This window comes from Chrysochloris asiatica, unplaced genomic scaffold, assembly GCF_000296735.1.
Source record: "Chrysochloris asiatica unplaced genomic scaffold, ChrAsi1.0 scaffold00165, whole genome shotgun sequence".
In the NCBI taxonomy this organism is placed as follows: domain Eukaryota; kingdom Metazoa; phylum Chordata; class Mammalia; order Afrosoricida; family Chrysochloridae; genus Chrysochloris; species Chrysochloris asiatica.
In genome coordinates, this window is record NW_006408683.1 from 636,660 (window position 1) to 652,991 (window position 16,332).

The 16,332-nt window shown below is 44.5% G+C and overlaps 1 protein-coding gene across 1 annotated transcript in view; it reads right to left on the bottom strand.

The window, feature by feature from the left end:
* The window catches only part of ITPKB (inositol-trisphosphate 3-kinase B), a 172,707-nt gene extending 162,436 nt beyond the window's left edge, over positions 1–10,271 (bottom strand). Inside the window, exon 1 of the mRNA XM_006871281.1 lies at positions 8,394–10,271. Coding sequence (XP_006871343.1) covers positions 8,394–10,271 — 1,878 coding nt within the window. The remainder of the gene's footprint in view (positions 1–8,393) is intronic.
* Positions 10,272–16,332: the final 6,061 nt, after the last annotated feature.

Consider the following 16,332-nt stretch of genomic DNA (forward strand, 5'->3'; position numbering starts at 1 on the left):
ATATATAAAACAAATTATTTTTATCAACTCAATAATTTTGACTTGTACAATTCAAGGGCCTTGATTGCATTCATCATGGTGTGCAACCATCACCACTGTCCTTTTCCAAATTATTCCAGCATCATTGGGGGCCTCTCTCGTTCACTCCTAACCTCCCAGAGCTTTTGGATCCAGAACAATTGCTTTGCTTGACCACTTCCAAAAAAGGAAGCAAACTCGTCAAGCCTATATATCTCATTCTTCTTCTACAATAGCTGTTGTCCAAATTAAATCCCTCTTCTTTTCCCCATTCCACAGCATGTGGTCTCCATCTCAGATGCCACAGTCGATTCATTACTTATTAACTCACACGTAATACATGTGTGCCTGTTTAATGATTCTGCAATTTGTTCTTGAGTTTCATAAATCTCAAGTATATGTGTTGGCATCAGCTTTGTCTTCAAGGAGCAAGGACAGCATCAATTAAGTCATCCTCTCCAGCACAGGTATCTCTGAAAAGGCATGTGAGATAAACGCCTACTGTTTGGGCAACCACTGGGTGCAATGTTTGTTTCTCAATGTGGTGGCTGTCAGAAGAGACACTCAGTTTCTGAGTGGAGAGAGACAGGAAGGAAACAGAAGTTTCCAGACCTAGCACTGGTCTAGCCCATATAAAGGAGGCACACAATATAAATTTATTGAATGTAATGTCTCTCTTGCATTGTCCACAACACAGAAAACCACTACATGCTGCTGGGTGGGGTGTGTGTGTGTGTGTGTGTGTGTGGAATCAACAGTCCCATAAAGTATTCTCAAATTCTTAATAGAGTGCAGCCTCCCCTCAATTATTCAGGAGCTGATAGTCCTATTCTGGGAGCATTAGACCCCTGCTTGTGGTTCCCTCCTCCTCTCCCTAACCTTCCCTACCAATGAGTAAGCAAACCACAGGAAGAGGAAACTCGTAAACAGTCCACAGGGGAAGGGTGTACCAAGCAATGAAGTGGAACAAGGACGTTATCCGCAATATCCAACCATCCATGGTCCCCTGTCTCCACTGCTTCATCCACTCAGAACTGGTTCTACTATGTACATAAAGACTTCTTTTGACATCATTCTTAACAAGCTCTCTTTATGCAACACAGAGGTCGGAATAGCTAGCATTAGCATGGAGCCTGACAGTACATATCCTCCTTTTGGAAAACTTTGAAAGCTAAGTCATAGTATTCATAACTGAAACTAATTTAGACAGGAAATATATATGCTTTCCTAAGATGATTTTATATATACTCTCACTTGAGATTCATAAAGACAATATCAAGTTGGAATATTCAATTAGTATACACATTTTACAGATGAACATACCAAAGTCTAAAGAGACCCAGTGTGAAATTTGAGAATCACTCATCTTTTCAGCACATGCACTTCTAGGGTACAGCCAATAAAGTTCCATGAGTCTCTTAAAACTAGCAAGATGCTCGATAATAATGCATATTTAGTGCTGTGATTAACTATTTTATGAAGGAGAAAAGGAGGGGAAAACATATAGACCAAAACATCAACTATGGCACATTCAAAATGTCTTCTACACTACAAGTTTGTTGTTATTTTTTTTTTTTAATTTCCCAAGCCCTGATAGTGTCTTAACTTCCTAACTTTATCACAACACAGCAAACAATGTTCCTGCCTTTCTTGACTCAATAACCGGGGTCTCAGGGTTTGCTGTTCCCAAGAATACCTCGTAGACTTTCTTAAACTGTTGGCAGTTGGATTTTCCACTTGGCATTGTTAAGAGATTAAGCTATTTATCTTATTGTTATACACATACTTTTTCAGTTTCCTGCTATTAAATTCAGGTTAGATAAGGAGTACAGATATAACCCTTGTTTTTCATACCTCTCCCCATACAGTTAAGGGTATTTTTATTAAGCCTGCTCTTCACATAAGGAGACCTGGTAGTGTAGTAAATTATTACTAGGCTGCTAACCAGTTCAGCAGTTCAAATCTACCAGTCGCTCCGTGGAAGAAAGATGAGGCTTTCTGCTCCTGTAAAGATTTATACAGCCTCAGAAACCCTATACAGGGTCTCTATGAGTCAAAGCCAACTCAGTGGCACACAATCACCACCACCACTACCCCACTCTTTTAATAGCTAACTTGTAAAAAGTAAATATTACTAAACATTCTTGCCTAACAGAGGATTAGACTGCTTCTGAGTCCTGGTGTGGTGCTGTAGAATAAGCAAGCATTGGACTGCAAACCACAAGGCTGGTGATTCAAACCCACCAGCTGCTCTTTGGAAACCCTATATAAGGTCACTATGAGTCAGAACTGACTTGATGGCACTTAGCAATACCAACATCCAATTGTGGAAGAAGCACAGAGGATCCTGATGAATTGACAATTCAAGGGTCAATCGTCAATTGCTATAAAGAAGTCAAAAACAAATTGAGCTGAGCTTGGAAAGACTGTCAGAGAAATTGGAAAACCACTTGCTGGGAACTGCCTGATGATGCAGTGATCTCCCTATAACTGCCCAGGTCCCCAACATGCAGCATACCAAGAGAGAGTGTACAAGGAATTAAATCGCTCTGTCCCAGGGCAGGCTAAATACTTCCTGTAGTGTATGAAAATATTAAGCCTTGTAATATAAAATGCATACAGCTTATTCTTGGAAAATAGTACAAATGCTATTCATTCTAATTAAGTGGACTGGGAGAGGATATTGGTTACAGAGAACCCCTAAAGAGGGCTATGGGTGCTCAAAGAGCCAAAGGCAAACACTACCTCATTCGCGCCTCCCTAATTGCAGTTAAGAAACCAGTTGCTAACAAGTGGATTCTGACTCATGGTGACCCCATGTATCAGAGTACAACTGTGCCCCACAGGGTTTTTAATAGTTGATTTTTTTTTTTTTTTTTTTTGGAAATAGATCGACAGACCTTTCCTTCAAGGCACCTTTCAAAGGTTGGGCTTGAACCTCCAGCCTTTCAGTCAGCAGCCAAGCACATTAACTGTTTGTACTACCCAGGGACTCCAATGCCTTTACACCAACTTTATAAATATTAGTAAATGCAACACTCCAGAAGGGCTCTTTTTAGCCAAGAGCAGCCTTTCTTCTTTCATTAATACACGTTAACGTCTCTGGGTCAGGCAAACCCTAATCTTAGTCACCAGCTGGGTCAGGCAAACCCTAATCTTAGTCACCAGATTTCTTACAGGGAATTCTTAATGGAATTGTTGAGAAACATGCCAGACAAGTTAGTAACAAGCCTATGAGTAGGCTTACCAGGAAAATACTAAGTCAGTCCTCATCAGAAAAAGCTTAGAAAGCCCTTGAAGTGGTCTTTTCTGCACACTCTACACAAAAACACTAACCAAGTTACAACCCCACCACCTCTGTCTCTTCAATTCTAAGGTCTCTTGAATAGTGCAACAGATGTGTAATTGACTTTTAACTTAAAAGTTAAAGTTGGTGGTTCAAACCTAGCTAGCAGCACCACAAAAGAAAGTCCTGGTGATCTGCTTCCATAATGATTACAGCAGAGAAAAACCTTTGGAGCAGTTCTAAAATCACAAAATGTAAACGTTCTCAAGGGTTCAATCTCAGTGACCAAAGGCCACACTAAAGAAACCTTCCCACTTCTAAACCCCCGATACATACTTTATATGCACCAGGTCAAATGTCATATATCCCATGAGACCATTCTCAAGTAATATGCACTTTTTAAAAGAGAAAACTGAACCAGAGAGGTCACTTAACCTCTCTGAGTCTTGGCTTCTTCATCCCTACACAGATCAGAGTAATACCCAACACCCATTCATACCCTGACAAACCTGAGCCTTCAATATTCTCATCCATAAAAGCATTTGCCATTTAAAATTATTCACCACTAGATTCATTTTTCTAAAGTACCCCACTTTTAAATTTTAGTTTATGCTCTTCTCAAAAACATATAAAATCATTGCAAACAGCTTGAATTTTTAACTATGCATGAATTACATTTTAATTAAAAGATAAAAAATACTATTAGATACAAATTCTTTTTAAGCAATGGAGAATAAAATTCTAGTAGCCCTTTAAAAACAGCAAGCACCAAGAAGGCAAGAATTTTTGCTACACTTTTTTATATATCCCCCAGGTATCTAAGACAGTGTGTTGTTTTTTTTTCTGTGCATATGACTGATAGTACAATTTTGTAATAAATTAATAAAATCCACTTTTTAAAACAAGATGCATATTCTAAAATCGTATTTTTAAGGCTGGTGTTTCAATGGCCGAGATACTCTTGAATGAATTTCTACAGGAAAGTAATGAGCTGCTGATTAATTTTCGGTCATCTTCAAAGACAAGAGAATAGCATCCTAGTTAACTGTACTTCAGATCTCAGAAAACAGTATCAACAGTGCACTAGGTGTGCAAAAGAATTACTTCCAAGCAAATTTCAAGAGTCTAATACTTTAAAAACAAACATGTTGGTGCAAAAAGTTGACACATTCTATTCCAGGTATATCTGCCAAAAACATACCCAAAGTTGAAGAGAGGTCTGAGGCACTTTGCTTGTTTCTCAGGCTGTCCTTACAGTTCCTGGTGTTCAAGTGATTGGCTGATAACCTACTAGTGGACAGTCCAAACCCACCTGCTGCTCCACTGGTGAAAGACATGGCAGTCTACTTCTATAAAGATTACAAGCTAGAAAACCCCATGAGTTAGCTCTACTCTTTTCTATAGAAGTCCTGTGTGGTGCTGTGGGTTAATGCAACAGACTGCAAAGCCATTTGAACTGCAAGGTCAACAGTTCAAGCTCACCCGCTGCTCCTTGGAAACCCTATGCAAGGTCGCTATGGGTCGGAATACTCAACGGCACTCAACAACAACATTCTATAGAAATACTGTGAGTTGGAATACACTTAACAGCAACAGGATTGGGTTTTTTAAATTCACTGAACACATGAAAAGCTTGATTCCTACCATATTCCCTTCCAGTAAAAAAGAGTTTGCAAATTTTCACAACCTAAATGGGGTAATTTTCAAATTCACCCCCAAATAACTTGCTTTTTATTTTTAACTGTAGCAAGTTCTTCTGAATCTCCATTTTCCTGACTCTAGGTCTTATTATTTATTCACAAGTACGCTGTAGGATAAGCAATGGACTGTTAACCACAAGGTCAGTAGTTCTAACCTACCAGCTGCTCCTCAGACACCTTATAGAGGTTATCTACGAGTCGGAACAGACTCACCAACAAAGATAACAACGAGGATAACAACAAAGGTGCCGAGCTTCAGGAAAGGCCTGACAGAAGGACTGGGTGGGCTTCAGGCCTCCCCTCTACTTTCTCCTCATGCCTGCATTCATTAGCACACAATCACTCCTCCACAGGAATGGTGGTGTTGTAGTTGGAAAGTGCCATTCAGTTGATCTGACTTATCGAAACCCTATATAATATTTCTGAGATTATAAATCGTTGTGGGAACAGAAAGCCTCATCTTTCTCCTGCAGAGCATCTGGTGGACTTGAACTTCTGATCTCGCAGTTAGCAGCCCAATGCGTAACCCACTACACTACCAGGAAGGCTGCTATTGTTGTTAAGGGCCATCAAATCAGTTCCAACTCACAGCAACTCTGTATAGCATTTCCGAGGAGCAGCTGGTGGGTCTGAACTACGGACCTTGTGGATCAAAGTCCAGTGTTGATCCTACAGGGCCACACAGGAGTCCACCAGGAAGGTAGGGTAGCATAAAAATTTATTTCTTAGTGTGCGTCTGAGGACTAGAGGGTTGGTATGTGTGAAGAAGAGTTCAAACTTGTGTGTCTGAGAGCGAGAAAGTGAGAAAGAGTTATGTGAGCCTATGCATATGTAGCAGTAGAGTCAGAAGCAGCAAAATCCAGACAACGCACTGTAGAGCGTCAGAAAGCATTGGCTTAGCTTGTATCTATAAAACACCTAAAAACCCAGCCAAAAGGCCCAGTCAGTCAAGATGTCTGGCCTTCTGTAGACAAATAATCAAGTGATTTTTGACCAAATGAGCAGATACTTTGATGTTATATAGATACTGCATTAACAATCTGTATACAAGAAGAAAATGCAGCTTATCATGCAAGCACTCAACCTAAAGCTCAAGAGTCACAGGACCCAATACTTTCCAGTTGGTTACCTGCCATTCCTCACACCACCCTCTCCCCGAAACCCACTGGCCATGCTCATGCACAGACATTCCCCACACCAGCCACACCTGATTCCAAGGTTGGAACTGGCAGGGGAAAATTTTTCCCTGGCTCTTCCCTAGGTGTTTAAAAACCTGTTTAGAGGTGGAAGCCAGGCAACATTCTACCTCTGGACTACTAGCTAATTAGAAAACACTACTTAACCCTCTGGTTTCTCAGTTGGCATCCCTCTGACTAGTAAAAAACAAAAACAAAGACTATCACCTGTCATTATGTATCTTCTCCAGAACTTACTTCCTGTTAAAAGTCCTTTCAAACAGCATCAGAACATATAAACTGTTTTTGAAAAAGAGCCAATAAGAGCTGCTAATCCACCACTAGAAAGGGTGAATAGAGAATTGCAAAACAATTCTGTTTGGCTGTGCTGGCTGTTCATCCGGATTTAAAAAGCAAATTTGAAGAGAGGAACAGAGGCCCATCTCTTCTTTACTAAGTCTCTAATTGCTAGGCAAGAAGGCAGAGAAACCTGGACCACACCTTTGGTGAAAGACATTTTTGACCTGCCCTCTACCACTCCCACTTTCAGGTGCATCCACCCTCCTCTAAAGGTGGTGTGCCTGTCACTGACAGTAAATGCAAAGTGTCTAAGGCCCTTGCCTAGCCATAAAATGCCAGACTGGTTGGGGCGAGATTTGGCATACACATTTGCCTCCTGATAATCAGCAGAAAGCAGTTTCATGGAAAGAAATGCCTGGTCTTCAAAAATTGAGACCAATTTCTAAAGTGAGAGTAAAAAAGAAACACATTTTAGAACCCAAAATATCTTACGAAAAGGATAAAGCTCTCAGTTGTTTTGGTGAAAGTTGATGGTGGTGGTGATGGCTGTGTTCTGTTGAGTAGGTTCTGACTCATAGCGACCCTGTATAGGGTTTTCAAGGTTGTAAATCTTTATGGAAACAGAAAAGCCTAATCTTTCTCCCTCTGAGTGGCTGGCTAGTACATTTCAACAGGTGACCTTGTAGTTAGCACCCGAATGTGTAACGACTACATATTACAATATAAATTTGTAGCATTTGATACTGAAAATGAACATGAAGGCTACCTACTACAATAACCCTTTGGTATTACATGAAATTTAAAGGCTATCCGGAAACCACAAAACCACCCCTTGCTTAGTAAGAGTTTTATGATGCAAAAGTAGGAATTTCCCTGTGCTCACTGGAAAAGGTAAGAGAAAGTCCAGACCTTTTCAGAATTCATATCTTCTGTAAGACAATCTCATCCACTAAAAAGTGAAAATAACCTAGAACTAAGATCAATCATGCCATAAAAATCAAGTCATGTCTACTGCCATAGCCAGAACAAGGTGTCAGCATGATGAATCAAAACACTGCAGATACCTGATGTATACCTGTACAGCCAACAAGCACATCCATGTACTCTAAAGATATTTATCTCAGACAATACAACATTCTGTGTCACTAAAGAAACCATCTGCCTAGCTCAAAGCATGGTTTTCATTTTATACATGAAACTACACCTAAGTTACTCTGTCCTCACTACATTTGCAATGTTTTGACTTAATTTACTGAAGCTTGGTGGCTCTTTATCCTGTAACTGGACCACATTTACATCTCCAGGTTTCAAGGCATTGCACCTAATCAGAACACTTATTTTCCTGGCATAAGTAGTAGTTGTTGTTGTTAAATGCCGTCAAGTCAGTTACGACTCACAGCAACACCGCACTGGATTTCTGAGGTGGATTTGAACCCTTGACTTTGAGGTTAGCAGTCCAGAGCTTATCCTACAGTGCCACACTAGGACTCCCATATAAGTAGAGGCTGAGTTAATTCATCAACATCTGTATCAATTTTTCTCCACCCACATAAATCAGAATTAAATGTTTCACACAGCACTTCTGTTCACTATCTTTGGAGATTCATCAGGAAGTTTTTTAAAGATCATCTTCCAAAGAAGTAAGTGGTGACCTACAGGAGGTACTATAAAAATCATTTTCTAACATGTGCATGGAAAAACCGTTTTCTAACGCTCTGCCCTTGTCCAACGCAACCCAGACAGTGTGTGGTGTTTTTTCAGATGCCCACCAAACACACCTGGAGAGAATTATAAATTGTAATTGCCCTAAGGCCTGGATCATAGTTTTCACGATTCAGTATAAGGAATGCTTACATCATGAAAGGCCTGCTAGAAGCAGCATGAGCGCTGGAGATAACTCAGGGCAAGACTTACCACTCTGGGTTTCTGCTGGTCCACAGTATGAAGGAAGGCAGAGTTGGGGTCCAAGGAGCGCTCAGGGTCACTAGAGATATCCTCCTCTGAGTCCTCATAAGATGAGAAGCCAGTAGAGGAGGCTGAGGAAGAGGACAGTTTCCTCAGGGGCAGGTTGCCCCAAGGGCTTCCCTGTGTCTCCTCCAAGGCCCCTTCCTCCTGTGCACCCAGGTCTGTAATAATGACAGCAGGTATAGCACTGGGGCTGCAGACCTCCCTCTGGGAAGATTTGTCCTTCTGATCTAGAGTTAACTGCTCTGGGCTCCCAGAGATATCTCTGTTCTGCTGCTGGCTCTCCCAAGTGGGCTCTACTTGTATCCCTGTGCCACACATCAAAGTCAGACCTGCTTCTTCCATGGGGTCCATCCAAGCTCTGGAGCTGCCATGTTGTACATCCACTCTAAGCCCAGGAAGGCCAGGCTCCTTCAGCTCTTTTGTTTCCCAACATGGCAAAGGTTCTAGCATTCCTCCAGGGGGAATCCCAATCTCCAACTCCTCAGTTCCCAGCTGTGTAGAGATGCTGCCCCTAGGCAAAGTGAGTGTTGGAGACCCTTCCTCCCTTATGTGAGAGCTCTGCTGACGCTGCTCAACGAATACTGGGACTCCACTTGGGGCCTCCTCAGAGTCCAGGTGCCTAGACAGCCCTGGCCAGCTCCAAACCTCAGAGGACTGTGAGCTTTTCCAGTTCACAGTGGTCCCTTCCAGAATACCGCCCACCTCAGGGTCCCAGGAGTTCCGCATGCCAAAGAGCAGATTTCCTTTCTCCGCCTTCTCAGGGAGCTCCCCACCATGGAGCCCAGCCCTCCCTGAGGCTAGGCTTGTCTCAGTGTCCAGAGATTGCTGCTGCCTACTCACTGGAGCCTCCAGGAAGTGTGCGCCCCCAAGCTCACTGAGGGCAGGATCATGGGAATGGCATGGCCTGATGGATGTGGTTCTTGCTGTCATGTCTGTGTCTATCTCAAAGTTTACTTGATTCAGTTCCAACGAAAGATCCTGGCAGCTGGAAGCTCCAGATGGTGGAAAGGCCCTCTGGGCAATTTCCATAGCTTTGGGTGAGCTGCAGGGGAGACTGGCAGGGGCTCTTTTTTCCATCCCCATTGAAGCAGCTGGACCCTGAGCTTCAGGTCCAGTTGGGGCAGCCCGGCAGGAGAGAAGTGCCACTCCCTCCTTGTTCTTCGTGGGGCATGGGCTGAGCACTCTTCCTCTCTTCCAAGAGAAGGTCTCTGAAGTCTCTGAATACTGTTCCCCCCAGGACTTTGTCCTCCGTTCCTCGCTACCGGTACACGGAGCCAAGACCCTTCCAGGGGGTTGACTGCTGCTGCGGAAGGGGCATGGAGAGGGTGAGCCTGCCCTGCCCAAACGCGGGCTACGGGGCACTTGAATGGCGGAACTCTGCGCCTGAATGTGCGCCTCGAACATGTCCACTTTCTGGTTCACCTGCACGTTCTGCAACTCGCGCTGCAAGATCCGAAGCTTTCTCTTAGCCTCCTCTGGACCTTGCGGAGAGAGGGTACCAGCAGCCACCACCTGCTGTCCGTCTCCTCTCAGGCGACCCGCCCAACTCGGACTGCCCACGCTGTTGCTGCTACTGCTCAGCCTGTACTGGCCGCTCTGCCAGCCCACGGGGCTCCCGGGATCCTCTGGCGACAGCGACTCTGACGGCGGGAAGAGGAAGGAGACGCCTCTCCCGGGACTAAAAACGCTGCCGGGGCTAGACACGACCCTCCCCCGGGACCCGGGTGTCTTGCTGTCGCTGGGGACCAGGCCGCCGCCGCTCTTCACCTCGTTGGCGCTATTCATGATCACCAGGCTATTGAGTGCATAGCAATACACAGCCATAGTACTTGGTCCGCCGCGCTCCCCGCCGCTGCGGCTCCAGTTTCGGCTCACCAGCCGGCGCTTCTTCCTCCCGTAGCTCCGGGATCAGCCCCGGAGGCCCGGCGGCTGTGGCTCTGCACGCAGATGGGACGGCATAGTCAGGGCTGCAGGTTAAGGGCAGGGTCGCGGGCTCAGCCCCCGCCCAAAGCTCCATAAACAATCGCGCGGAGCAGCTCCGCTGTGGACACACAAGGAGAAATGTCAGTATCCCAGAGGGTAGGTGTGAGAGACAGCTAGCGGGCGAGGAGCCAACCTCCCCACCCCGAAAACTCTAGTACCCGGTGAAATTAAACATTTACCTAGAGGGATCGTGCGGCTAGGCGAGGGCACGTGCCACGGGTGAGTGCAGCTGCAGTTGTGTTTCCTGGGGTGCTCCCACTCCCACCTCAGGTTGAGATCACTCACCTCTCTTCACTTTCTAAATTCTAAGAGTCGCCTCTGGACCCACGAGTGTACTGTGTGCCCGGGGATGAGTGCACCCCATCCACCATCTCGGATAACGATGTCAGGCAACTTCAAAACCTATTTAGGGTCTCCCTGCAAGGTCGGCGGTTCAAACTCACCAGTCACTCCTCGGAAACCCTATACAGGGTCGCTGTGAGTTGGAACCGACTCGATGGTACCTAACAAAAACCCACCATCCTGGGGCATCAGGAAGGGACTGACTTGGAGGGAACCTGGGTGGGACCTGGCGCCCCGGTGCTGCTGCCTGCAACTGGGTCTGGACGGAGGGGGCGGTGGGATAGAGGGTGTGCCCACGTGCCTGAGGTTTTAAGTTTCTGACCCTACGAATCCCAGGGTGAGCAGTGGGGCCGCAGGCAAGGAATTTTTCAGCATCGGCCTGGTAGTGTGTCCCTCAATAATTTTGTGAGCGTGGGCGCGCGTCTGCGCGTGCCCGGGGCCCAAGCTCTGCACCTTCCATGTACCGGAACTGAACACCGTCGCCCCCTGCCGGAGCCCACCGCTAAGGGGTGAGGGAGCGTGGGGAGTGTGTACGCGCGCGCGCGCGCACGCCGTGTGCCCGAGGACCAGGCCGCCTCTGCAAGCTAGAGGACCCGCGACCGCTTGGAAAAAGTCGGCTGCGTGTGTGGCTGCAGCCCTGCGGCGGCTAAAAAGGGTACGCAGCAGAGTCCAGGGCTTCTCCGCATGCTCTGCGATCTCGCCTGGCGACCGGAGCCCGGGAAACTACCGGCACGCGGGAAAGGCGGCACGGGGCTAGCGGCCTTAAAGGCGGGTGCAAGAAAAGCCGAAAACTCGCCCCTCTCTCCAATCTTCCTATCCTTCCCTACGCCTCCCCCAAATAAAAACCTCCTTGCCAGTCTCCTCAACCCTGTCCGCGTCTTCAGAATCCAGAACGACCAGCCTCGCTCCTGAGCAGACAGGGGAAAGAGGATTTCGAGGCGAGGGCCATTAAAAAGCTAAACTTACCTGTAATTTCTGAGAATCCCAGGTCCTGTGCAAACTGCCTTGCCCAGGGCCGCAAGACCTTGTTGGAACGAGTGGCTTTAAAAGTAAAAATGCTCCAGAAATGATTTCCTCACCAAGCTAAGAGAAACCAAAAAAAAAAAAAACAAAAAACAGGGGGGGCGGTGCGAGAAAGGAAAAACGCTCCTCTGCGCTGGGGCCGGGCGGTGGCGACTCCTGGCCGGCCCTACAAGCTCTTCTCGGCGGTGGAGACTATTCCTGTCAGCGTCTACTCCAGGCTACTCAGTGTTTGTCCAATGTACGATTTAAAAAAAAAAAAAAGAGTGAGGGGGGGAGCCTGAGGTGGAGGAGGGAGAAAGGCGGGGGGGTTGGGGGAGGAAAGCAGGAAGGAAGTTGTGAGCTTGTCTGGGGTTAAACTCAGCGGAACAAGTTTTTCTTTTCTTTTTTTTTCTATTGCTTGGCAGGGCAGAGGGAGGGAAACACTTTTTTTAAAGTTTCCATTGTTAGCTAACTAAAAAAAAAAAAAAGTCTTAACTTCTGCGGGTTAAAGATATACGATCCATTTTCCACCCCTCAATCGAATCTTGCTTACATCTAGCTTGATGAAACTCTGAAAGATGTTTTTTTTTAAGTTTTGAATTTGCGTTTTAAACAAAGCAAATCCTGGAGACTTTTTTTTAGCATTTAAACTGGATTACAATTCTGGTTAAAAGGTTTGTGCTCTTCTACACAAATATGCTAATACAAAGAAGACACCTCATTGTAAAGTTGCAAATTTTAAATGCATCACAATAGTATTTTAGAAGTGTGGTTGGGCTGTGAGCTGTGGGTGATTTTGCAATGCAATTACTGGATATATAAACACGCGTTGTTTACTCTATGCACGCATCAAACTTGACTTTCACATATTTTTGCACTTAACTCGCAAAATTATTTAAGAAAAAGCATAGACCGGAAATAAGAAGGCCAGAGCAGTATCTGAAACCCGCATACATATTCAGTCTCCTGTGGACTGAATTATTTTCCAGAGTCTTCCTCACCATCAACACAAAAGGAGCAAGAAGCATCAAACAACACAAATGGTCAGGAGATTCTACTTTTAAACTCAGGAACAAGTGTGTTTTTGCATCATTCCCTAAATCTGAAACTACAGTGTTTAGTGAAGAGAGAAAACACAGCTAGGTCAGAAGATTTAGAAATTCAAACCCTAAGACGGCTCAAATTATGTTGGAAATTTTGACTTTGCAGCAAACCCATCTCTTGTTTGTTTATGTAACAATACTGTTAAAGTGAGCAACCTGCAATCCCCTTGGAAACAGACTCATTAAATTTGAAACCAAGAGATCTAACCAAGAATTCCTAGGACACAGACTGTTGAGTTCTTCTCTAACTTTTTAAAAAAACATGATATGGAAGGATTGATACTAATTCCCCATCCCACCTCCAACTGGATAAATAAAACCAGCCCAGATTGTATCAATGTGCTCACCCAGGATCTGAGCAGTTCTTAGGGCCCTAGTGATTCAGTCTGTGGATGATGCAAAAGGTTAAACTGAAAGGCTGTTGGTTTAAACCCACCCAGAAGCTCCTGGGAAGACACATATGGAAATATGCTTTCAAAAAATCACAGCTTTGAAAACCCCTGACAGCAATTCTACTCTGCACACATGGGGTCGCCATAAATCAGAATCCACTTGACAGCAACTGGTATGGCACTGTAGGGTAGGCACTGGACCACAAGGTCAGTTTGAACCTCAAGGTCAGTGGTTCAAACTGACCAGCCGCACCTAGGAAACCCTATACAAGGTCGCTACTAGTCAGAACTAACAAGATGGCACCTAACAAGAAGAGTGACAAGAAAGGAGTTGCTAGTTCATGACGTTTATGTCTGACATGAGGAGATATCAACATCTATGTCAGGTGTCATAGTGAAAGCAGAGGACCTAGCAATGTATATATTAAGCACATTGTATATGTTTTCACAATGTTAAGTATTCGTATCCATGAGCATGGAGTCCTAGTGTGGCACTGTGAATTAATACACCAGACTGCAAAGCTGTTTGAATTGCAAGGTCAGTGGTTCAAGCTCACCAACTGCTCCTTGGAAGCCCTATACATGATCGCTGTGGGTCGGACGGCACTTAACAACAACAAAACTACTTAACTTGGAGTCCTGGTATGGCACTCTAATGCCCTAGACTGCAAGGTCAGTTTAAGCTGTGGTTCAAGTTCATTAGCCAGTCCTCAGAAACCCTATCCAGGGTCACTGTGAGTCAGAACCAACTCAACAGCACTTAACAACATACTCAATTTCCTGTCCCTTGGAAAACCTCCTGTTACTCTGCCATCAAACATCAATCATCAACTTTCACCAGAATCAACAGACTCAGGCTTCCATGATGTGCCTGCAGCCTGAATTCTTGGTCAGAAGGTGTGATATGCAGGAGGGCTTTCTGCCCTGAGCTAAAGATAGGACTTTTGTTGTTGTTATTGTTGTTAGGTGCCATAGAGTCAGTACCCACTCAAAGCAGTGCTATGCACAACAGAACAAAACACTGCCCAATCCTGGGCCAACCTCAAAAATGTTGCCACACTTGAGCCCATTGATGCTGCCACTTTGCTAATCCATCTTGCTGGGGGTCCTCCTCTTTTTTGCTGACCCTCCACCTTACCAAACATGATATCTTTCTCCAGCAACTGGTCCCTCCTGACATGTTGTCCAAAGTATGAGAGACGAAGTTGGCCATCTTGGCCTCCAAGGAGCACTCTGGCTGCACTTCTTCCAACACAGATCTATTGGTTCTTTTGGCAACCCATGGTACTTTCAATATTCTCCTCCAACACCATAACTCAAAAACATCAATTCTTCTACAATCTTGATTCACTGTCCAGCTGTCATATGTGTATGAGGTTATTGACCATGGCTTGGGTCAGGTGCATCTTAGTCCTCAAACTGGGTCAGGTGCAGCTTAGTCTGGTGCATCTTTGCTCTTCAACACTTTAAAAAGGTCTTGTGCAGCAGATTTGCCTAATGCAATATGTCGTTTGATTTCTTGACTGTTGCTTCCATGAGTGTTGATAGTTGACCAAAGAAGAATGAAGTCCCTGACAACTTCAATCTTTTCTCCATTGATAAGAATGGTGTTTATTGGTCCAGTGGTGAGGAGTTTTGTTTTCTTTACATTGAGATGTAATCGATAGCAAAGGCTGTGCTCTTTGATCTTCCATCAGTAAATTTTTTAAGTCCTCTTCACTTTCAGCAAGCAAGGTTGTATTATCTGTATATCGCAGGTTGTTAATGAGTCTTCCTCTAAGCCTGATGTTATGTTTTTCTTCATACAACCCAGCTTCTCATATTATTTGCTCAGCATACAGGTTGAATAAGTATGGTGAAAGAATACAAGCCTGTCACACACCTTTCTTAATTTTAAACCATTCAGTGTCCCATGTTCTGTTTGAACACCTGCCTCTTTGTCCATGTACAGATTCCTCATGAGCACACTTCTTAAGAGTTCTGGAATACTCTTACTTTCACAATGTTGTCCAGAGCTTGTCATGATCCACACAATCGAAAGCCTTTGAGTAGTCAATAAAGCACAGGTAAAAAAAAACATCCTTCTGATATTCTCTGCTTTCAGTCAAGATCCATCGGACATCAGCAATGATATCCCTCGTTCCATGTCCTCTTCTGAATCTGGCTTGAACCTCTGGAAGTTCTCTGTCAATGTATGCCTGTAGCCATTTCTGTATTACCTTTAGTAAAATGTTACTCGCATGGGATATCAAAGAGAATGTCCGATGAGTTCCGCATTCTATTGGGTCACCTCTCTTTGGAATGAGCACAAATCAGTCAGCCAGATAACTATCTTCCAAATTTCTTGGCAGAGATGAGTGAGTGCCTCCTGTGCCACCTCACTTTCTTGAAAGATTTCAATTTTTATTCCATCAGTTCCTGGTGCCAGTTCCTTCAATGCACCTTGCACTTCCTCCTTCAGTATCATTGGCTCGGTTGAACCTGAACCATTTCTTTTTGGTACAGTGACTCTGCATATTCCTTCCATCTTCTTTTGATGCTTTCTGCATCATTCAATAATCTGCCCAGAGAATCCTTCAATAATAAAAGTTGAGGCTTGAGTTTTTTCTTCAGTTCCCCCAGCTTGAGAAATGCTGAGCTTACCTTCCTTTTTGGTTTTCTGATTCCAGATCTTTGCACATTTTGTAATATTTGATTTTATCTTCTAGAGCTGACCTTTGAAATTTTCTGTTCATCTATTGTACCTCCTCATTTCTTCCATTTGCCTTAGCATGTCTACACTGGAGAGCAAGTTTCAGTGTCTCTTCTGACATCCATTTTGACCTTTTCCTTCTTTCTTGTCATCTTAATGCCTTTTTTTTTTCTTTTCCTTAATGACTTTTGGCTTTCTTCCTGTGTGATGTTCTTGATGTCATCCCACAATTCTTCTGGTCTTCGGTCTCTAGTGTTTAATGTTCTTCAGATGATCTCTAAATTCATGTGGATATATTCAAAGGAGCTCTGGTAACATAGTGGCTACGAATCAGGCTGTGAACTGCAAGGTCAGCAGTTCGAAACTACCAG